General features: G+C 43.3%; 1 protein-coding gene across 1 annotated transcript; it reads left to right on the top strand.

The window, feature by feature from the left end:
- Positions 1-468: 468 nt before the first annotated feature.
- On the top strand, positions 469-23,236 carry LOC115201656 (probable E3 ubiquitin-protein ligase TRIM8). Its single transcript, XM_029765462.1, has 5 exons — positions 469-3,242; positions 17,500-17,595; positions 20,160-20,425; positions 20,807-20,922; positions 21,053-23,236. Exons 1-5 carry the CDS (start codon positions 2,622-2,624, stop codon positions 21,724-21,726), a joined length of 1,773 nt encoding a protein of 590 aa, XP_029621322.1. The 5' UTR covers positions 469-2,621; the 3' UTR covers positions 21,727-23,236.
- Positions 23,237-25,183: the final 1,947 nt, after the last annotated feature.

Genomic DNA, 25,183 nt, shown 5'->3' with positions numbered 1-25,183 from the left:
AAATACAATAGTTGAAGTTTTGAACAAATTAATTTCTTCCAAAATTAAGGAGAAGCAAGTGAGAGAGTGCTTGCTATGTCATTTTACTTTCTCTTTCACTTAGCTAGCAAATACAGGTACCTAGTTTAGCCTACTCAAACACCTGGCTCAAAGAAGTAGAGGGATGCTTGCTATGGCTATCCAACACTGGAACTTTTCCAAGTCAAGGTAACGTTAAGCATTTGGTTTTATGAATTTATTGTAACTGCTAAACAACTTTCTGACCGTACTGCATGATTGCGTGTCACACACACACACACACACACACACACACACACACAATGTATCAGGTTTGATGGACGTGAACAATGCACCAAATATTCAGCCTTTTAAAAGCCAGTCTCTCTCCCGCGCCCCTTTTCTCTCCTCCCGAACTCCTTCCGTTAACGTGACACACATCGGTTGTGTGACAGGTCACGTGATGGTGGAGGAGGAACGGGACCAGCCGGAAGGAGGGGGAGCCGATGTTTAGCCCGATTGAACGACTAGTCTAGCTATCCAGCATTCCTCTTCTCCCCGACGCTCCCTTAGAAAGAAGGAGAGAGCGATTTAAAAACGAGGGTCACATATTATAATTCAGATACAGATTGGATTTGTATGATCAAGACAATTTGCCGTGGACTCGGCTATAAACAACAACGCCGACAGAAGGCCTCGAAAATGGCCACACATACACCGCTGGATCTGAAAGAACTGGCGAGGCGTGTTTGAACGCGACGGATTCTTTTTGTTTCGGTGTGATCAGCAAACCAAACGAGTTGTGTGAATAACCCAAGGCCCTGTATGGATTCTTTCTTGCTTTTTTTTAAAATGAGGAGTGCAAGATGGCTGATGACAGCTACATTTTAATAAGGCCAGAATAGCGACGTCCTCTTTAAATTAAGATTAGAAGGGTGTTATACATATATATATATATATTTTCTATACACATTAGATAGAATATTGGATGTAAATGTTAAATCTGTGGGAGTCGTAAATATTCTTGCGGAGCCTTATTTATGCGCTTGTGCAGCGGCAGAACATAGTGATGTGACGTCTCAGATAATTGAAACGATTTAATTAAGCTTACGAAGTAAGTGGAGAGATGTTTTTTTTTTTCGTTTTTTATTTTCCGAAATGTGAGTTGATAATAGTCATGATCCGTCTCTGATTAAACCAAAGGAATGAAGCCAGGACATTTTGTGTCTGGAGACGTTTTGATGGTCTGTGTTTCTGATCTGAATGCTCGCCACAGCAGCCAACATTCCAGTGTATTCTAAAAACCCTTTGTTTTGTGCGTATGAACTGGAGTCGGCTATTAAACCATAAACTATGCAGTACATAGCCATCTAACGAAGTATTTGTATGATATTTTTTGATCAAGTCTTTATAGGCCCACATAGCCGAGAGGAAAGAGTATTTGGTGAGAAACGTCGAGGCCTGTGGAGGCTTCATAGCTGACGACGTTACACATCAAACAAATAGGCTGTTATTTTGTCGCTGTCGTGAGGATCGAAGTCCGTCGCAACGTGATACAATGTTTATTGAAGGGCTAAGGACACTTGTCTTATGTATCTGATTTGCAAATCCGAATAATATTTTTGTTTGTTAGATCCTACTTAGAAAAAGCTGTCACGAGCATAATCATATTAATTGTGAAGGCACCTAAAATAGTCTGCATTTTTGGAGGAGGACAAAAGAACATAATTAATATTCCCTTTATTGGAACATCGGCGTTTTATTAACCTTGGGCAAGCTTGGTCGATTTACAAATCGCTTTATTCAGGGTGTGGGTATAGGAATAAATCCGGCAACGTAATCTTTTCCTTATGTTCATTTCTGGACTTCAATCGATTGAGGAAGAAACAAACATAAACCGACGAGGAAGTCGAGGCTAAGTCTTTAATCAGCTGTATAGAAATCAATTCAAGCTTAGCGGTGATGTAACCATCTAAACGGACCTAATTTAGACCGATTCAGTGTAATGTCTGAACCGTATTGCTTGGTAGATCTCTGTGCCTTCATTGCTATCATACCGTAGCATATACGTGTAGCTAGCTGGAAATACGAACAATTGAGGTGCCAGAAATAGGCATATATTACGCACAAAGTCAGACGTTTCTTGCTTAACTCGTGTGATTTAAGATAAACGGGGAGGGCTTGCTACACCTTTACGGTAATATGCATAACGTCAGCCCGGACCGTGTGTTGTAATCGTTTCCCGGAGGCCTTTTCTGACTGCGCCTGCCGCTGTGGAATCTGCCTACCTGCTCTGCCCTACAGGATGTGCACTGCTACCTGGATTTAAAGCAATAGCGGAGACCTGAGGACCTGAGGACATTTACAAGACTCACTGTCATCAGTCGGTTGGACTAAACTGGTTGACAGTGCTGGTGATTAAAAATAACCCTTCATTGCTACGTTTTTGGCGCATGCACAATAGACAATTATCCCTCAAGGACTAACATATTGGACTAGAGCATTTCATTATACAGTCCTCAAGACATTTGAGCTATAGTCGAGGGGCTTAGTATATGGCTATAGAGCCATAGGATTGTTTTTTTTTTTTTTTCATGTGAGAAGCTTGTCGTTGTCGCGTGTCTATGTCCGCCACTCCCAACATGGCCTCCAACATGGTGACCTCCGACCTGTCCGAGACGTGGAGGAACTGTTTCGAAGAGGAGCTGATCTGCCCCATCTGTCTGCACGTCTTCTCCGAGCCCATCCAGCTGCCCTGCAAGCACAACTTCTGCCGGGGCTGCATCTCAGAGGCCTGGGCTAAAGACTCTTCCCTGGTCCGCTGCCCCGAGTGCAACCACGCCTACAGTCAGAAGCCTGCTCTGGAGAAGAACCACAAGCTGTCCAACATCGTGGACAAGTTTAACGCGTTGTCTGTAGAGAAGGCGGCCTCGCCGGTGCTGCAGTGTATTCTGTGCCGCCGTGGGCCACCGCTCCCGGCTGTCAAGGTGTGCCTACGATGTAGCGCCCCCTGTTGTCAGAGCCACGTCCAGACACACCTGCAGCAGCCCTGCTCCGCCCTGGGACACCTGCTGGTGGAGGCTGAGGCGGTCAAGGCCTGGACGTGTCCTCAGCACGACGAGTACAGACTGTACCACTGTGAGGCAGAACAGACTGCTGTGTGTCAGTACTGCTGCTTCACACGATGTCATCCCAGTCACGGACACGGGGTCACTGACGTTGAGCTACGACGCAACGATATACGGGTACGATTAAGATCTATTATGTCCCTTACACCTTTTCCTTTGTTTAAGGACAAAGCTGCTCAAATTGGGGAAAATATTGTGTGTGTGTGTCAGGGCTTCCGTTAGGAAAATGTGGCACCGCACATTGGACCGGCGGCATTTTAATTTTCAGGACATTTTAAGAAATTTACCGGACCCATATGCATTGGCTAGGCTACTTTTGAAGCAAGGTAAGACATGCCACATAATATGTAGTAAAATGTTCAGGTTTCAGACAATGAAGTATTTGTTTTGAAAATGCATACTGCCCTGCAGCTCATTTCAAAGTGGTGTGTTGACACGCTGAAGCCAGCCTAGTTGCCTATACACTTGAATGGCGAATGGGAAGAGACCTTCAATTACCAGTTGAGAAATGAAAATGGCTCTTTTGAATTGTGGCCATTAACAGTTTTAAACATGTGATTGCATTTAGAATTGTTGTGCAGTCATTGGGCTTATAAAAACAAGTTTTTCTCCAGCAGAAATGAATGAGCTGTAGCAGCAGCTCTTGCGCTACATCGACTGGTATTTCAATCAATGAACAAGCTAAAATGCTTTATTTCGCAGTGGGATTTTTCTCTTGTCCCGGACAATTGGCCAGCGGTAATTTATCGGCTTTTTCATTTTTTTAATCGGAGAAAAGCCGGCTATTACCGGCTAACGGAAAACCTGGTGTGTGACGTGTGACGTGAGTCTATACTTGGGTGAATGCATTTTTCTATTTTGATCCATTCCAACCCCCACTCTCATCTGTTGAGAGTGACAAACAATGTGTTGGAGGGGTGGAACAATGAGGGGTTTCAGCCAGCCTTATCTCCTCAGCACAGGTGCATCCTCGCCTGGGTCCGCAGGCCAGGAGAAGGGGGGTGGTGGGGGGATGAAGTGAGATTCTTCACTCCATTCTGTGGTAGAAAAGGATTACGAATGGTTGTTTATGGCTTCCTTTTTGTTTACTTGTGAATCTCTTTATTTCCTGGTTTCTAAGGAAAGCTGTGGTTGGTTTTAAAAACGTCGAACTAATCCCAGATTTGGGATATCAGATAGGGGCTAGTCACAGTCATAAAGGCTTTTCTCCTGACTCATATTGGTGACTACTTCTGGTTTCTGACTCAATAGTATGTTAGTTCTGTGTGTAGGTGGATGGGTGTGTGTTTGGGAACAGCCACATTGGAATGGTCAGGAGGACATTCTGTTTTGTGTAACAACCTACAGTGTGAATTCCTATCCTCTGATTGCTGTTGTGACTGACTACCATCTCCATATGTGATGAGTGACTTCAGGAACCCGGGGCTAATGCACTGTGTGACTGCTTACGTGCGTCTGGTGGAGGTGGTTGTGACAGAGGGGGTAGAGATGCCCTGCAGCCTCCCCCCAAATCATCCCTCCCTACTGGGAATCCTCGTAGTCAGACCCATTTCGCAAAAAGGCCCGTGGAAAAACAGACCCGTGCTGGTCCCGAACCGAGAGCACGTTCAGATCCGGCAGTAGAAAGATGGAGCGAAAGAAACCAACTGGGCAGTGCCAGCGCCATCCATAAACAAGCCAAATGATTGGCCAAATGATCCAGTTACGTGTCCTTAAACTGCCTATAACAGATATATTTGTTTTTGATCTGTAGCATATTCAAAACTTTATAGCCAGTTTTATTGGTTTTTACTTTCCTAAACAACAATTGTCCACCTTTACGGTTCAGCTGTCAGAGATTTGAGCATTAAATGCATCAGGACATTGCATAGGGCTTTATGCTTAGGGTTCCACTATGATATTAATATTACCTAAGTTGTATAAAGAAAGAGAGGCTTAGGCTAGCCCTAAAGACCGAGAGAGAGGTTTTCGATCAGAAAATTCATTATTGTTAGATTATAGGAGTAACTCTTGTAGGCCTAAAACATTCTTCATTACCTCAAGTTCTACTGTCGCTTGTACGCAGTGCCTTTATAGAGCTGCAGTAGCTAAACCTAATTATAGCCATACCAAACATTTTATTAGGTTAATATCAAAAGCCATTGTTTATAGGGAAAGTACGAACAGGCTATTATATTGTGGCATTAAATTAAGTTTAGCATCTCACCTCGTTGGTTTTTCCTTTTCATGGTTTGAGTGCCGGTAATTATATTATATTGCGGCAAACAACATTACAGTTGGAACATAATCTGACCAAAGAAAGTTACTTAACAGAATTAAACAAAATGCATGTTGCATATTTTTATGCACAGTCATTCTCAAAATGACTTTTTCTCACATGGCTAACTACCAGGAAGTTTGAAAAGACAGTCTAAGTGGTCGGGGAGCTTATATCCATGAGCTCGCCTTGACTAACCGCTCTTTTGAAACGCTTATGTTAAGCAACTTGGATGCAGTTATCAATGTTGCAGTAAAATCATCTCAAGCAAATTTGGTGATCAACAAAGCAACTCAAAGAACATTGAAATTGCATCAATTATATCTATATATTTTTATATACATCTCCCGTTTGTCATGTCTGTTGTGATGCGGGTCACAGCAGCACTGACAGATGTTTTGACTTGACAACTGCGTCAGTTTTGAACGATCCTTTTGTTCCATGCTCGCTGAAGACCAGCCAGTAACTAGCTAACACCAGACACAGATGAAGACCTAGCTAGCCAGTAACTAGCTAACACCAGACACAGATGAAGACCTAGCTAGCCAGTAACTAGCTAACACCAGACACAGATGAAGACCTAGCTAGCCAGTAACTACCTAACACCAGATACAGAAGACCTAGCTAGCCAGTAACTACCTAACACCAGATACAGAAGACCTATCTAGCCAGTAACTAGCTAACACCAGACCCAGATGAAGACCTAGCTAGCCAGTAACTACCAGACACAGATGAAGACCTAGCTAGCCAGTAACTAGCTAACACCAGATACAGATGAAGACCTAGCTAGTCAGTAACTAGCTAACACCAGACCCAGATGAAGACCTAGCTAGCCAGTAACTAGCTAACACCAGACCCAGATGAAGACCTAGCTAGCCAGTAACTGGCTAACACCAGACACAGATGAAGACCTAGCTAGCCAGTAACTAGCTAACACCAGATACAGATGAAGACCTAGCTAGCCAGTAACTAGCTAACACCAGACACAGATGAATACCTAGCTAGCCAGTAACTACCTAACACCAGACACAGATGAAGACCTAGCTAGCCAGTAACTAGCTAACACCAGACATAGATGAAGACCTAGCTAGCCAGTAACTAGCTAACACCAGACCCAGATGAAGACCTAGCTAGCCAGTAACTAGCTAACACCAGATACAGATGAAGACCTAGCTAGCCAGTAACTAGCTAACACCAGACCCAGATGAAGACCTAGCTAGCCAGTAACTAGCTAACACCAGATACAGATGAAGACCTAGCTAGCCAGTAACTAGCTAACACCAGACACAGATGAAGACCTAGCTAGCCAGTAACTAGCTAACACCAGATACAGATGAAGACCTAGCTAGCCAGTAACTAGCTAACACCAGACACAGATGAAGACCTAGCTAGCCAGTAACTAGCTAACACCAGACCCAGATGAAGACCTAGCTAGCCGGTAACTAGCTAACACCAGACCCAGATGAAGACCTAGCTAGCCGGTAACTAGCTAACACCAGACCCAGATGAAGACCTAGCTAGCCGGTAACTAGCTAACACCAGACACAGATGAAGACCTAGCTAGCCGGTAACTAGCTAACACCAGACACAGATGAAGACCTAGCTAGCCAGTAACTAGCTAACACCAGACCCAGATGAAGACCTAGCTAGCCAGTAACTACCTAAAACCATACAGATGAAGACCTAGCTAGCCAGTAACTAGCTAACATCAGACACAGATGAAGACCTAGCTAGCCAGTAACTACCAGACACAGATGAAGACCTAGCTAGTCAGTAACTAGCTAACACCAGACACAGATGAAGACCTAGCTAGCCAGTAACTAGCTAACACCAGATACAGATGAAGACCTAGCTAGCCGGTAACTAGCTAACACCAGATACAGATGAAAGGGGAAACGTATGTCTTTTCCATTGATAAATAGGGTCAACTTTTTATTATATTTGACACCCTACCGTCTAATTTTGGCACCAGTAGAGTAGCTATATAAACCACGCCCCTCTGCAAACACTCCTTCAATGTTGGTTACAAGCAGTTTACAAGCACTGAGCAAATTTCAGGTCTGCTGAGCACAAATTTGAACTTTAAAGTGATGTGCAACTTCCAGTGCTCGTTTACTGTGAACATTGATGCTGTACCCACTAAGTTAGTTTTAACAGTGGCCATGTAGGCTGCTGTGGCTATTTGATCAAAATGTAGACCTACCAGTGGCTTACCATCAAAAACAATGGAGAAAATACATCCCATAACATTTTAACATGGAAATAGCTGTTCTGTTATTCAGCCTACAGTAGCAGCCGATGTGTGGTGTTCAATGTAGGCCTACATTCCATGAGACTTTTGAAAAAAAACGTGCATGGCTTTATATTAACCTATTTAACCACTTGTCGTTCAGACAAGGAGGTGACTGAAAATGTTTCATGCAAGAATAATTCAGAATAAATGCATTATTCCTGTACCATTTATTACAGAGAATCAAACAAATTATGTTACCTTCTGTCTATTGGCTACTTAGCTTATTCAAGCCTGTCTCAAAATATAAAACTGCCCCTTTTAAGGCAAAAAAATAAGCTCTTTACCTGACTCGTTTTTTCAAAAAGCTCTTGTAGGAAGCAATCACTTCCCTGGGGTAAGACACATTTAAGTTGAATGCATTCAGTTGTACAACTGACTAGGTATTCCCATTTCCCTTTCCCTATTGCTGACTACAAATGATCTATAACTGGGCTAATACCTCACTAACTAGCAAAGGATATGAACAGAATGTGCACACGTGGCTACATGCAGCTCTCGCTTTGATCTCAAAACAAGCTCATGCTGTAAGCACAGTCCAGTTCAAAGTACATGGCACAGAGCCATATATGGCAATGGTCTATTTACATATAAGCCTCCTGCAGCTCTGCTTGTTTATGCCACACAAGGCTTTGTAGAGTATGGGCTGAGTAGTGTGTGTCAATGCAATAGAATCCTACTCCAATGCATTCTGCCTAGGGTTGCAAAGGGTCTGAAACTTAACGGGAAATTTCTAGAAATTTTCAGTGGGAAGTTAAGCCCGGGGATTTGGGGAATTTTGCTTAAATTCATAAAAGTTGGCTTATAACAGGGAACTTTTTTTGTGGGATACACAATGCAATTCTAGGTCTATTGGCATATTTTGGTTAAACTACCCCCAATTCAATGGAATTGCAACCCTCTGCATGCACAGTGCATTCTTCCATCACATGTACATCTGATTCTCAACATCTGGCACACTGAGATGCTATTGAGCCCACACCTCTACACTGTCTGAGCAGAGGACTACATGCTTTCTGGGAAGTTTTGATTACAATACTGGGTGGGGAAAATATATTTTATGACATACATGATTTTTTGTTAACAAGTAAATAGTAGCCTACAACAATGTGTTTAAATAATTTCTAACTTGTTAACAATTTCTGCTAGTTAGTTTTTGCAAATAGTTAATGCAAACCATTTGGTTACCTGTTCAGGAGTCTTGTGGCTTGGGGGTAAAAACTGTTGATAAGCCTTTTAGTCCTAGACTTGGCACTCCGGTACCTCTTGCCATGCAGTAGTAGAGAGAACAGTCTATGACTGGGGTGGCTGGGGGTCTTTGACAATTCTTAGGGCCTTCCTCTGACGTGCTCGGTGCTCCTTTTCCTGTAGTCCACAATCATCTCCTTAGTCTTAGTTACGTTGAGGGATAGGTTGTTATTCTGGCACCACCCGGCCAGGTCTCTGACCTCCTCCCTATAGACTGTCTCGTCATTGACGGTGATCAGGCCTACCACTGTTGTGTCTCAGGCAAACTTAATGATGGTGTTGGAGTCGTGCCTGGCCATGTAGTTGTGGGTGAACAATGTTGATGACAACGATGCAGTTGCCACTTTGCTTCTTAATATAAATCTACTAGCATTCTATAATTACACTATTAGCTTGTGTTTCTTACATCTGCAAACAGCTAGTTTGTCTTTTCTTAGCAAGTTGTTCCTAAATCTTGTTAGCAGCTGATTGTTAGCCGCTAATCCCTAGCTAGCTAATAAATGTACTGAGTAAGATCAAGCGTAATTAGCTACAAAGCCTGATAATACCAATGATGGTGTTGACTTAAATCATCATGTTTGCGCAACAGTATCTTCTAAATTAGAGGTAAACGCAAAGCATGAATGTTAGCAACATGAAGTAGCTAAGAGATCATTCAATGTAGCCAAAGCTTATAGGGTCCCCTAGGAAACACCTATCAACACTTTATTTCCGTCCCTGTCACAATAGCTCCTCGCTGGCATTTTCATTCGTTGTCATGTCAAACAACACTGTATTCAAAGTGCCCACTATTATATTCTAACTATATAATTAGAGTAGACCTTCTATTTCCATGATTCCAACAGTTAACACAAGTGTTTTGTTCTAAATCGAAAGTGAAATTGCAACATTTGGTTAAAAATAAGGCCCAGATTGCGCAGCCCTATGTGGCAGTGTAGAAATGATCTCAAATACAGAAATGGAAGAAAATGATTTTTATATTGAACAGTATAAAACGATCAGAATGGAGAAAGACCCATTGAAATCATTTAGCATGTATGTGTTGCCTCCCTAGGGTCACTCACTACTTATAAAGCAAATTTAGGACTTTTATTATTAACCTCCCTGGGCAAGGTGGGACGTTTGGTCAACAGCCAGTGGAATCGCGTGGCGCGAAATACAAATACCTCAAATGCTATAACTTCAATTTCTCAAACATATGACTATTTTACACCATTTTAAAGACAAGACTCTCGTTAATCTAACCACATTGTCCGATTTCAAAAAGGCTATACAGCTAATGCAAAACATTAGATTATGTCAGGAGAGTACCCTGCCAAAAATAATCACACAGCCATTTTCAAAGCAAGCATATATGTCACAAAAACCAAAACCACAGCTAAATGCAGCACTAACCTTTGATGATCTTCATCAGATGACACTCCTAGGACGTTATGTTATACAATACATGCATGTTTTGTTCAATCAAGTTCATATTTATATCAAAAACCAGCTTTTTACATTAGCATGTGATGTTCAGAACTAGCATACCCACTGCAAACTTCCGGTGAATTTACTAAATTACTCACGATTAACGTTCACAAAATACATAATTATTTTAAGAATTATAGATAACGAACTCGTTTATGCAATCGCAGTGTCAGATTTTAAAATAGCTTTTCGGCGAAAGCACATTTTGCAATATTCTGAGTACATAGCCTGGCCATCACGACTAGCTAATTTGACACCCACCAAGTTTGGCCCTCACCAAACTCATATTTACTATAAGAAAAATTGGATTACCTTTGCTGTTCTTCATCAGAATGCACTCCCAGGACTTCTACTTCAACAACAAATGTTGTTTTGGTTCCAAATGATCCATAGTTATATTTAAATACCGTTTTGTTCATGCGTTCAGGTCAGTATCCGAAGGGTGACGCGCGAGCGCATTTCGTGACAAAAAAAATCAAAATATTCCATTACCGTACTTCGAAGCATGTCAAACGCTGTTTAAAATCAATTTTTATGCTATTTTTCTCGTAAAATAGCGATAATATTCCAACCGGGCGACGTTGTATTCATTCAAAGGCTGAAAGAAAAAATGGAGAATTCACATGAACAAGCATCTCCAGTGTCACTGTTCCTAGCCTGACAACTCACAAAATCTCTTGCTGTTTTTCGCCCAGAGACAGGAGAGACGTCATTCCACTTTCTGGCGCCTTCTGAGAGCCAATGGAAGCCTTAGGAAAATGTCATGTTACAGCAGAGATGCTGTATTTTCGATAGAGATGCCACAGAAGGAGAACAAATTGTCAGACAGGGCACTTCCTGTGTGGAATCTTCTCAGGTTTTGGCCTGCCATATGAGTTATGTTATACTCACAGACACCATTCAAACAGTTTTAGAAACTTTAGAGTGTTTTCTATCCAAATCTACAAATTATATGCATATTCTCGTTTCTGGGCAAGAGTAGGTACCAGTTTAAATCGCGTACGTTTTTTATCCGGCCGTGCAAATACTGCCCCCTAGCCCCAACAGGTTAAACATAAAATACCGTCCTTTTTTATTTTTTCCCCCCATAATCTTTACAGGAAAATGCCACAATCTGATGTGTGGAAACATTTCACTGCAGCTAATGTAGAAGGAAAATCTGTGTATATTTGCAAATACTGTGCCAAAACATTTGTGAAGAATGCAACAAAGATGCAGAATCATCTGGCCAAGTGCATAAAGTTCACTCAGCGCTCACAACAAGCAACCTCTGACAAAAGTCCCTCTACTTCTATTCAAGGTGAAGATGATAAATCAGGAATCAGAAGTTGTTTTGACTCAATGGAGGAACGTAGTCAGAGAAATGCTGATGATTGTCTTGCTCGAGCTGTGTATGCAACTGGTTCACCTCTGATGCTCACAGGCAATGTGTATTGGAAGAGATTTCTGAATGTTCTTCGCCCAGCATTCACCCCTCATACCAGACATGCTTTATCTACTCATTTGCCGGATGCAGAGTTCAACAGAGTTGAAGTGAAGGTCAAGCAAATCATAGAGAAAGCAGACTGTATTGCAATCATCTCTGATGGGTGGTCGAATGTTCCTGGGCAAGGAATAATTAACTACATCATCTCCACCCCTCAGCCAGTATTCTACAAGAGCACAGACACAAGGGACAACAGACACACAGGTCTCTACACTGCAGATGAGCTGAAGGCAGTTATCAATGACCTTGGACCACAGAAGGTATTTGCACTGGTGACAGACAATGCTGCGAACATGAAGACTGCTTGGTCTAAAGTGATGGAGTCCTACCCTCACTTCACACCCATTGGCTGTGCTGCTCATGCATTGAATCTGCTCGTCAAGGACGTCATGGCACTGAAAACAACGGATACATTCTACAAGAGAGCCAAGGAAATGGTTAGATATGTGAAGGGTCATCAAGTTATAGCAGCAATCTACCTCACCAAGCAAAGTGAGAAGGATAAGAACACCACATTGAAGCTGCCCAGCAACACCCGTTGGGGTGGTGTTGTCATCATGTTTGACAGTCTACTGGAGGGGAAGGAGTCTCTCCATGAAATGACCATATCACAGTCTGCCGATATGAACAGCCCCATCAAGAGGATGGACACCCATCCTGGATGATGTATTTTGGGAGAGAGTGGTAAGCAGCCTGAAACTCCTGAAACCTATAGCAGTAGCCATTGCACGGATTGAGGGAGACAATGCCATCCTGTCTGATAAGAAATCCGTACTGCCCTGCCCACTTCACTGTTGCTCCAAGCAGAGGAAACTGCAGTTCTGAAATATATCAAAAAGCGTGTAGACTTCTGCCTGAAGCCCATACACGCCGCACCATACATGTTGGACCCCAAGTATGCTGGCAAGAGCATCCTGTCTGTATGAGGGCAAGGTTCTTGGCAGTCTGGCGAAGTACACTTCCAAGCAAGGGCTTTGCAATGGAGATGCAATATGGCAGTCGTGCCAACATATCTCATCAGCCACCTGGTGGAAGGGACTTTGTGGATCTTTTTCCTGTTGCCTCCATCATTCTCCAAATCCCACCAACATCAGCCGCCTCAGAGCGCAACTGGTCCTTGTTTGGGAACACACATACCAAAGCACGCAGCAGGCTGACCAATACAAGGGTTGAAAAATTGGTGGCCATCCTGGCAAATTTGAGGCTTTTTGAGCCTGACAAAGAGCCATCCTCAACAAGGTTGGAAAGGGACCGTGAAGATGAGGCCTCAGAGTCTGATGTTCAAGAGGTGGACATTGAGGAGGTCATGGAAGCCTGAGAGGAAGGCAACAAAAGCTTTAGTCTAGAAACTATCATTTTACAGATGTTTGTTGAAAACGTTTTTTGGAGATGCGATGAATCTTTGGGATCATTCAGTGGAAATGTTATTTTTCGTTTGGAAGGATTTAATCATTTGCAAATGTCTACTTAGAAACATAAACCTTTTACCTTATCATGTCTCCATATGATATGGTAAATATATCTAATTCAAAGTTTCCACCTGAATATTCCCCAAAATGTGCAACCCTAGTTCTGCCTACAACAAAATCTCTTGAATAGTTTGTTTCAGTATGTTGCATTGAAAGTGGCTAATATTGTGTTGATTCGATCCACAGTAAAGGGAAACATTGAAAGTGTTAACAGGGAAAACTCTAGAACAGCGGTCACCAACCTTTTCTGAGTCAAGATCACTTTGAGTCAAAATGCAAGCTGAGATCTAACGCTTAGATTGTTTTTTTACATGACTAAAAAACGTAAGCCTATACAACATTAACCAATTAAAAACAGTACTGTATCAATGAGGTTTGTTAGAGGTCCAACACATTATCACTGCATATTGGCTTTTCTGGTATTGCCCTTGATAATGCATTGTTGTTTGGGCCTTTAAAAAAAAAAAAATCTGTTTCAAAATTTGAGAGGCTATATGATCATACCGGTAATAGATCCGTTTTGTATTACTTGTGAAGCACAGCTGAGTGAGCATACATTTAAATCATTTGCTTTTTATTTTACTTATCTGATGGTGCCTGCATCTGATGGTCAGTATTAGTGAAGGGAGAGAGCAGCAGACTGAGGGTTTGCCGCTCAACATCCCTTCGCTCTCCCCAGCTGATGGCGAAACTCAAGTCCCACCGCATTATTTCTGCCTCATGCACAAATTCATGTTACTCCTATGAACAAAGAAAATATTAATATTCCTCGATATTAAAAAAGACCCAAGCTGCTAATAATAATAAGCCTATAGATACTTTCCTACTCATTCATTACTGCTGCAGTGCTTGTAGCGCTGAGTGGAAATAGGAAGACGTGCATTTTATGGCTTATAAAAGTGTTGAATACAAAGTGTTGACAGTGCTGAGTAAGAACTTAAACATGAAGTCACTCATAAAAACAGCAGCTCTTTGCTGTATTCGCTGACAGTGTCTCTCTAGTCATAGTTTTAGACATGTTGAAATCTGCAGCTTTCTTTTATTCCTGCTACGTTACTGCAGACAGGGATCTGAGCCATCCGATTGGCCAGCGGTAGGCCGATAGTGCACTTAGAAGGCGGAGTTTGTACCTAGAGACACATACAATGGTTGAAAATGACAGCAGTTCGCCAACCCGGCGTGCAGGGCAGCTGAATTGGGGATCGGGGCTACTGCGCGCACGTGCAATTTACAGGGAATATTGGTTACAAGGTGGTATTCATTTAAATTAGGTAAGAGAATATCATGTCACCATTGGCGTATTAAAATGAGCGTTACGGTCATGTCCCCTTAATAATGAATCCAAATGTTTGACATGGGGGAGGGCAGTAAGTTTATGATCAAACTTGATCAGTGTAGAGTCATTTTTCATACTTTGGTCATCAAACTTTGAAAAACTATTTTGACCATTAAACCTTGAACAGGCCTATATTGCAGCAATTACCAACAAAGGTGAGTGCCTACCGTAGGCCTACCCAACAAATGACAGCAGTAGGCTAATGCTATTTCTTTAACAAATCTAAATTCATTAAACTAAATATGGAGCACAAAATAAAAGACAGAACTTCATTTAGCCAACAAATGTCCCCCAAATTTTTTTTTACATATTGAAGAACTGGTTTAGATTATTACACACGCCAATAATAATGATAAATATGATTTAAAATAAATGAATAAAAGTAACAAAATGTTCCCCTTGACTTCTTATCAGTGTACTCTTTCTTCTTCAACGTTTGTTTTACTTCAATGAAAAAGGCCTCCAGCTTCACAATCAACAGTAGCCTAGGCCTCTCTCTCTCACTCGCTTGCTCTCTCTCAGCAGCATGCTCAGCCGGAACCACTGTCAGCTGGACATAAACTATATGTTTTGAGTTGTAATTGACTGACACAGATAACAAGCTTGTGCAGTTCTCATCACCTCACACACATATCTTAACAGAGGATGTGTCCAGAAACCCATGGTAATTATATCGGACCAGACCCAAGTCAGAATTTAGGACCCCGGACCTGCTCATGTCCTGGGTCGGATCTTGGAATTTCGGGTCTGTTGGACCTGTGAAGAACTCCTAGCATTCAGGTCACAGACCTCCACTGTGCCTGTGAAGATGCTAAAGGAACAGTGAATTGTGCTACTTTTAACCTTTCCCCCAGGAAGTGGAATGTTCCAATTTTCTGTCTTGTTTCCTCTGCTGAATCCCAAATCAAAATCATACATTTCAGATCCAGAGAGGTTCCTAGGGAGTAAAGACTGGAACTCTATTTGGAATTTGGGAAGTCTGGGAATTCCTTATCTTGTGTTTTTGGCCTTAGTTTGGTGCCAGTTGTGCCGGCTGGCCTGGTACTCTGGTTTGGCCAATCTGAGCGTGTGTGTTGTAGCCATGCTAACGCCAGCCCAGAATAACCAGTGTTGTGACAACGGTATCATGAGTGGGCCTAATGTGTGTTTGTGGGGCTCAGAAAGAGTATTGAGGAAGAGGTGAGGAGCAACAGGAGAAAGGAAAAGTAGGAAAATCTGTCTGCCCCCCGAGTTGCTCTCCCGCTCGCCTTTCTCTCCACCCTAGGGATGGGCTCGGTTATTCAAATATCCAAACTAACGTTAATATTCAAATACTTTTGAATACCATTTTTTTTTTTTTATAATTGGTCTATTTTAACAATGAAAAGGCTTTGTCTCAATTGAAATGATCAATGTGACATTGCCACACACGGATATACCATGACATTTGAAATTCTTAATTCAATAAACCAACAAACTTTTGAATGTAGATTTATTGACGTGTGCCCCATATAAAGACTGTGAACATCGGTTCATGCGTGTATCTTGTTGTTGACACCAGTCGGAGGCTCCATGTGTAGCAACGTGACGTGGGATATCTCTAATTAGTGCAAAATATAATTAAAATGATGGAATTAAATTGGCTAAATGAGGATTAGGCTACAACGAGCAACCGACAGGTAGTCTGTTTAATCCGAATGGAGTTGTTGTAGACAAGGACAGGGAGCGCAGCAAAATATCCTCAACTAGCCTGGGGGGGGGCATGAATGAATGAATGAGGATGATTACATGGGGATGATTACATGGCCAGATTGGGAATTTAACCAGGACACCGGGGTCAACACCCCTACTCTTACAATAAGTGCCATGGGATCCACTGAGAGTCAGGACACCAATTTTAACGTTCCATCCGAAAGACAGCGCCTTACACAGGGCGATGTCCCCAATCACTGCCTTGGGGCATTGAGAGAATTTTTTTCTTCTTCTTTTAGACCAGAGAAAAGAGTGCCTCCTACTGGCCCTCCAGCACCACTTCTAGCAGTATCTGGTCTCCCATCCAGGGACCAACCCTGCTTAGCTTCAGAAGCAAGCCAGCAGTGGGATGCAGGGTGGTATGCTGCTGGCAAATGGGATGATAGATAACCAATGGCATTTATAAGTTTGTCTAACTAGCGCGATTCAGTGGCTACTTTCTCTCCCTCCCATGTCAACACACCACCAGCACCTGCCCATCCCCCGCCCTGCTGCAGTGCGCACCCTCTCTCCCGAGCCATGCAGACTGCGCAGCTAACAGGTGTCCAAGTTTAAACAAAGGGTTCCCGAGTGGCGCAGTGGTCTAAGACACTGCATCTCAGTGCAAGAGGCATCACTGCAGTACCTGGTTCGAATCCAGGCTGCATCACATCCGGCTGTGATTGGGAGTCCCATAGGGTGGTGCACAATTGGCCCAGCATCATCCGGGTTTGGCCGGGGTAGGCCGTCATTGTAAATAAGAATTTTTTTCTTAACTGACTTGCCTAGTTAGTATTTTTTTACATTTAATTTATCTGGCTATCCCCCCCAGTTCGTCCCTTCATACCTCACGCACATGCAGCCAGAAAATATCTCTTGGTTGCCATGACAGCTTCCTCCCCTTAGATGGTGTGTTTGTTAGATGGAGCCTAAATTAGCTCAGCCTGCTGGAGGCTTGGTAGTGGGCTGGTGGAGTTTGTCTTCAGTCATCATATTGATTTGTTCAGAGTTATCGAACCAAACTATGAACTTACCATTTCTCGTTCTCTCCCACTTTCGCTCTCTCTGTCTCGTCGCTCTCTCCCTCCCACTTCTCCCCTTCCCACAGCAAAATCTATTGCGGCAGCAGGAGAGGGTGGAGGAGAGAGTTCAGGACATCGATGAGCAGCTCTGTAAACTGGACTCTGACAAGTGTGTGGTGGAGGTACGTCTGATTTCTCAAACTCTCTCTCTATGTGTGTATGTGTGTATACCTATGATCTATCTGTCATCTATCCATACACATACACACAGAGTACCAGTCAAAAGTTTTGGACACACCTACTCATTCCAGGGTTTTAATTTATTTTTCCTATTTTCTACATTGTGGAATAATAGTGAAAACATAACTATGAAATAACACATATGGAATCTTGCAGTAACCAAAAAAGTATTCAACAAATCAAGATATATTTCAGATTCTTTAAAGTAGCCACCTTTTGCCTTGATAACAGCTTGGCATGATCTCAACCAGCTCCATGAGGTAGTCACCTGGAATGCATTTCAATTAACAGGTGTGCCTTTGTTAAAAGTTAATTTGTGGAATTTCTTTCCTTAATGCATTCGAGCCAATCAGTTGTGTTGTGACAAGGTAGGGGTGGTATACAGAAGATAGCCCTATTTGGTAAAATACCAAGTACATATTATTTCAAGAACAGCTCAAATAAGCGACAATTCATCATTACTTGAAGACATGAAGGTCAGTCAATCTGGAAAATTGCAAGAACTTTGAAAGTTTCTTCAAGTGCAGTCGCAAAAACCATCAAGCGCTATGATGAAACTGGCTCTCATGAGGACCGCCACAGGAAAGGAAGACCCAGAGTTACCTCTGCTACAGAGGGTACGTTCATTAGAGTTACCAGCCTCAGAAATTGCAGGCCAAATAAATGCTTCACAGAGATCAAGTAACAGACACATCTCAACATCAACTGTTCAGAGGAGACTGCGTGTATCAGGCCTTCATGGTCGAATTGCTGCAAAGAAACCACTACTAAAGGACACCAATAAGAAGAAGTGACTTGCTTGGGCCAAGAAACACGAGCAATGGACATTAGACTGGTGGGAATTTGTCCTTTGGTCTGACTCCAAATTTTAGATTTTTGGTTCCAACTGCTGTCTTTGTGAGACGCAGAGTAGGTGAACGGATGATCTCCGCATGTGTGGTTCCCACCATGAAGCATGGAGGAGGAGGTTTGATGATGTGGGGGTGCTTTGCTGGTGACACTGTCTGTGGTTTATTTAGAATTCAAGGCACACTTAACCAGCATGGCTACCACAGCATTCTGCAGCCAAGAGTGTGCAAAGCTGACATCGAGGCAAAGGGTGGTTACTTTGAAGAATCTCAAACATAAAATATATTTTGATTTGTTTAACACTTTTTTTGGTTACTACGTGATTCCATATGTGCTATTTCCTAGTTTTGATGTCTTCACTATTATTCTACAAATGTAGAAAATAGTGAAAATAAAAACTCTTGAATGAGTAGGTGTTTTAACTTTTGACTGGTACTGTATGTGTGTGTGTATGTATGTACACTACCGTTCAAAAATGTGGAGTCACTTAGAAATGTCCATGTTTTTGAATGAAAATTACATTTTTTTGTCCCTTTAAAATAACATCAAATTGATCAGAAATACAGTGTAGACATTGTTGTAAATGACTATTGTAGCTGGAAACCGCAGATTTTTTATGAAATATCAACATAGGCATACAGAGGCCCATTATCAGCAACCATCACTCCTGTTTTTCCAATGGCACGTTATGTTAGCTAATCTACGTTTGTCATTTTAAAAGCCTAATTAGACTACCCTTTTGCAATTATGTTAGCACAGCTGAAAACTGTTGTTCTGATTAAAGAAGCAATAAAACTGGCCTTCTTTAGACTAGTTGAGAATCTGGAGCATCAGCATTTGTGTGTTCGATTATAGGCTCAAAATGGCTTGAATCAAAGAACTTTCTTCTGGAACTCGTCAGTCTATTCTTGTTCTGAGAAATAAAGGCTATTCCATGCGAGAAATTGCCAAGAAACTGAAGATCTTGTACAACGCTGTGTAGTACTCCCTTCACAGAAAACAGCGCAAACTGGCTCTAACCAGTATAAAAAGAGTGGGAGGCCCCGATGCACAACTGAGCAAGAGGACAAGTACATTAATGTCTAGTTTGAGAAACAAGACGCCTCACAAGTCCTCGACTGGCAGCTTGTTCACCTGCGGATGTCCTGGGCTGGCGTAGTTTCACGTGGTCTGCGGTTGTGAGGCCGTTTAGACATACTGCCAAACTCTGTAAAAGGATGGAGGCGGCTTATGGTAGATAAATGAACATTAAATTCTCTGGCAACAGCTCTGGTGGATATTCCAGCAGTCAGCATGCCAATTGCACACTCCCTCAACTTGAGAAATGTGGCCTTTTATTGTCCCCCAGCACAAGGTGCACTTGTGTAATGATCATGCTGTTTAATCAGCTTCTTGATATGCCACACCTGTCAGGTGGATGGATTATCTTGGCAAGGGAGAAATGTTCCCTAACGGGGATGTAAACAAATTTGTGCACATTTTTGAAAAATAAGCTTTTAGTGCGTATGGAAAATTTCTGCGATCTTTTATTTCAGCTCTTGAAACATGGGACCAACACTTGACATGTTGCATTTGATATTTGAGTTCAGTATATAACCATAGAGATCCTATTAAAGTAAGATAATGTGTGTATAACAACATGTGTTCTCTCCTACAGGACAGAGTGTGTGAGCTGAAAGAGGAGGTGCGTGTGCAGTATCTGCGGATGCAGCACTTCTTGGAAGAAGACTTGTCCCGTACGCTGGAGGTTCTAGAGCGGGCCCGTTCTAGGTTCTGCCAGGAGAACGCGGGCCAGGTTCTAGCTTTGGGAGAACAGAGACACGAGGCCCAGAAGTTGCTCAGCTCAGTCCACACGGCCTTTGGCAAATCTGAGGAGCTGGGCTTCATGAAGAACACCAAGCCTGTCAAGATCCTCATGGAGCGGTGAGAGACAGGACCATTACAAACATGTTATTACAGATACAAAAAGGAGATGACACTAGGCTTGTTATGCACATTACCACTGTAATCATGTTAGAATGGTCATGCTTGTTAAACACATTGCAACTATAGGTACAGTATGTTTATGGGACGGGGGTGAAGTTCCAGACTCCTTATATATTTTTATTACAGGATATGAGCAGTAGCAGCAGAAATGCGTAGGGCTCATTCAGGGATTGAACTGGGATCCTCAACACAGGGGGAATCGTATGGTTCAGGAGGCAAGAGTGTTAACCACTCGTCTAGACTCCGGTCCCGCAACTATACTTTTAATGGAGCGCTAAGATACCAGGCTTGTTACATACATATTTGTGTGTGTTGCAGGTCTCAAGCGTGCGTGGGCAGTGCACTCCCTCCCTACAAGGTGGGCAGTCTCAACTCTAAGCTGTTCCTGTCAGAACTCTCCAAGAGAGAGAAGAGCCTACGGAAAACAATGGAAGGTAGGATTGAGAGAATTATCTTTACAGAACCATCACAGCCTTATCTGGTTTGTCTTAGTGGATCAAGGTAATTCTGATCCCCTCTTCTCTTTCCTCCTCTTTCTCTACCTCTCACACCACCCCCCCCCAGCCCCCCTAAACCCTCCCTCCTCATTCCTCCAGTCCGTCCCTGCGTCTCCCAGCGGCCTCGGCTTGGGGGCGGAGAAACGCAAACACTCCTCGGCGTTCCCAGAAGGCAACGGGAGCGCCGGGAAAAACACTGCTTCCGGGTTCAAGGACTCCTCATCTTCCTCCTCTAAGCAGCCCTACCAGGGCCCAAACTCCGCCCCCGGAGAGGGCCAATCATCGAATCAGCAGCCTCTAGGTCCCTGTGGCCCCTCCCACATGAGCGAAGGTGGCGGAACAGGAAGTGGAAGCGGCTCTCTGACCAATCACCATTCAGGGTCTGTGTTCGGTCCCTCCCACTTCCCCCCTGCCGGCAGTAGCTCCTCCCATTCTTCCCAGCAGGCTGTGCTCCCCCAGTATGGCGGGCGTAAGATCCTGGTGTGTACCATGGATAACTGCTACTGCTCCGGGGTACCCTCCGTGTCGGGGCACCGCGGCCACCCGCCCTACCCACGTTCAGGCTCCTTTCCCTGGGTAAGCGCCCAGGACTATCCCCATCCCCCCGGCCTAGCCTCTGGAGCTCCAGCCATGCAAGGGCTTGCTGTCAGAGACTGGATAGACGCACAGCAGACGCACCGACACACAGACTTCTATGGGCTGTATGGGCAGCCCTCCACCAAGCACTATGTCACCAGTTAACACACACATTTCTACAAGCAAATAGGTCTCCAGTTAGCACTGCGCTACTAGTTAACACACACAATTAGATGCACTTACAGACATACACACATTCGGAACATGTATACCGGTACACACACAGAAGTACACTTCTACTGGTTATACGGACAGTCCTCTGCTTAGCACCATGTTACGACTCAGACGCATTTACTCACACACCACACTCGGGGCAGGGTTGAGATATTAGTTTTCTATGTTTTCTTCGTCAGACACACAGTGTTACTGTATGATGATTATATGTGTGTTTGTGCAGCAACTGTTGACGCTGAAGCATTTCGGCTCAACTAAAATGTTTTAGCGACATCTCCCTCCCTGTTGTAGTGTGATCGATTAGCCTTATAATATTATAATTATTATTTTCTGTCTGTTGGACATGGGGTATCTGATGGATGTGTGAAGAGAAGGATGGTTTATTACTGTTAAAGCTCTGGTTTTGTTGCGGCACTTTTGTCTCCTCTCCTTGTTGAGTTCAGGAATGTACTGTACAGCTTGAACACACACACTCATGCTTCCAGGTTCTCTTCTGTGTGTGTGTGTGGGACTCCCTCCATGCACTTTGGGGGTGTTGGGATTTCGCTCTGTGTAGAAGTTGCCCTGATCGTAGCCACAGGTCTACAATCAGTTTACCCGCGCCCCCCCCCGCCCCCCAATCCTAACCTTAAACATCATAGGGTCAAATGGCAGAGACTGATCCTAGTTCAGGATGTAGGGGTAACTGTAAGCCTCCTCCATTATAGACCTTCTCTGTTCCTGTTCTCTATGCCCATCTCACTGGAAAGGGGATCCAAACCCCTTCCTTCCTGCTGTCAGGCTTCCCCTCGGATTAAATTCTTCCATCTGAAAGACTAAGAGACTGTCTCTGTTTATTTTCTAGTTATTAATATACGAATCATGACACGTGAGTTATTGCCATATGACATATGAGTAATAACCCCGTATGAGCAGGTTTTATGTTTGTCTTAAAGCCAGTTGGCCTGGTAGACACGACTGAGGCTCTCCGAGCCACTATATGGCCTGGACTGGACTAGACAGACCAAACAAATCAGCTCAAGCATCCAGGGGTGTGACTGTGACAATGCGTTAATGATGTACTTCCTGCAGGGTGATGATGTCACGTCCTTTCAACAAGCACACAAGCTCTCTGCTTCAAGTTTGCGGCTGTAAGCATGCGGGGAAGAGTTTTATAAAGCACTCTGGAATATTAACAAAAAGAGAAATAATCGGTAACAGTTTTAAAAAGGATGAGCGAAAGTACTGGTTGAAGGTTTTTTCATGAACTTTTTCTAAAGAGAAACTGGACTGCCTGATGTAACCATTGGTCAAAAACGCTGGAAAGGAACCATTGTTACAAGAACAGTCGACCAATAGAAGAGAAAAAAAAACGAAAACTCTTTTTTGTAAATATTTTGTGAAATGAAAAATGAAGGACATGTCATTTGGAGGAGGGTTCCAAATAAATCAAAGAATTTAATTCAGTTTTCCATTTCTTGTCATCATCAGCCCAAAAGGCTTCTTACTTTTCTCTCTTTCTCTCCCATTCAGCCTTTGTATTCATATCTGTCAACTTTAAGTTACTAATACACAACTGAACTAAATGTCATCATGTGGTGGGTTGAAGGGAGACTTCTAGAAGAATACAACTAACACCCATATGGGAAGACATCCAACGAAGCCTGTTATTTACTGGGTGTTATTCTGAGAGTTAGACCCTGTGGTGAGGGGTGGGAGAAAAACACAGTCACATTTATCCTGCTCTTTCTCTGGTGAAGAGTGAGGGGTGGGAGCCTTCCTCCCACTCGTTCACTCAATCTCACACTCTTCTGCTCTGTCTCTGTGGAGTCTGGGTTGGGGATGTTGGTAAGACCTTGAGGAGAGAGCTGAGCTCCACTAAACAAACTCTCCATCTGAGAAGTCAGCTGATCGCTGAGGCGAGGTTGGTCTGTGGGGGGCAGGGTGGCTGAATCTGGGTCAGTCTTACCTTCGCTGTCCGCCCCCTCAACCCTACAGCTCACACACACAGTCATCTGTTAACTCGAGAAATGAGTCAAAGAGAAACTGAGATCCTGCTCCCACCAACAGAACTACATACTAACATCAGCAGTATAATATCCCTAGGTTTTTATTGCAGTGGAAACTGAATGAGTAATGGCAGCACAGAGAGAGAGGAAGATGTCTATCGGGGTGGGTTTGTTGGTGTTGGTTTTTGTGTGTGTGAAAGAGTATTACAATACTATCGCCTCGTCGACAAGGTTTAGCTTGACTAAAAGGTTTCTTTAACCCCATAGTCCTAGCTAGGCCATGTTCACTAATCTCTTCATCAGCACCTTGATACCTAGCTCTGGTCTAGGGTGTTGTTACGGCTTGCTAACACTGAGCTCAGTTTTAGCAAGCCCCACTTAATGCCCTGGACCAGAGCTAGTTGATGTGAGATGGGATTGGATGGTGAGGTAATTTGTAGATCATCTGCAGCCCAGCGCGGAGCTCAGGCTGTCCCCAGCCAACAAACAGTATCACGAGTCTATGTGCTGAAGTAGAGGCAGTCAACAAAAGGACTGGCTTTCAAACATTTATTAAATTAAGGCATGGTTCCACAAGTTGACCTTTTCAGGGTGGCCTCTGGCCCGGGAACATGTTCACAACCATGCAATTTAAAACATACCAAAAACACAAAGGAAGCAAAAATCCCAGGAGGTGGTGCAGCCCAGGAGACAGGTGTCCATTTTCTTTCCCACATCTTCACTCACAAGACTCCATTACCCCCAAGACTGTATTACCACTAAACAATGAGTGTATGGTTTGATTTATCTTTAACACACTTTAAAGTGATGCACATTCTTATGTATTCACCTTCTGTGCAACGCCCACCTCTTTCCTATCTGTTGGTTGGATATGAAATCTGTTTCCTGTCTCATCTGTCATCGTAGTAACTCAGCCATGATGAGTTGAAGAGAACGGGCCGGTATGAAGCGTGTTGGTTAGGGATCTGACTGGTTGGTTTCTCTCTTTCTCTCAAACACACACAGCTGTAGAACAGCTGTCTGATTCACAAGGAGAAAAAGGAAGAAATCCTGTCGCCTCAAAGATAGGCATCACACTCCCTCGTCTGGCTCCTCACGTCGCCCACACACGACTTCTATGCACAGATAAAACAACCACAGAACTTTGTGTTCTCTCATTAAGAGCTTTCAAATAGACTTGTGTAGAAGATAACAGGCCTTAAAGAGATTTAGCACTGCCTCTGTGCCCAAATGGCACTCTATTCCCTTTGTAGTGCACAACTTTTGACAAGGACCCATAGGGTTGGACATCGGGTGCTATTTGGGACGTAGCCTCTCTCGGTGCCCAGAGATTTAAAGACCACAACATGTTGATCAACGTCTCTACGCAAACAATAAAGATCTCATTTATCAGACACTTT

Source organism: Salmo trutta, chromosome 10, assembly GCF_901001165.1.
Source record: "Salmo trutta chromosome 10, fSalTru1.1, whole genome shotgun sequence".
Lineage (NCBI taxonomy): Eukaryota > Metazoa > Chordata > Actinopteri > Salmoniformes > Salmonidae > Salmo > Salmo trutta.
The sequence above is the reverse complement of the archived record's forward strand: the minus strand, read 5'-3'. Positions and strand labels throughout refer to the sequence as shown.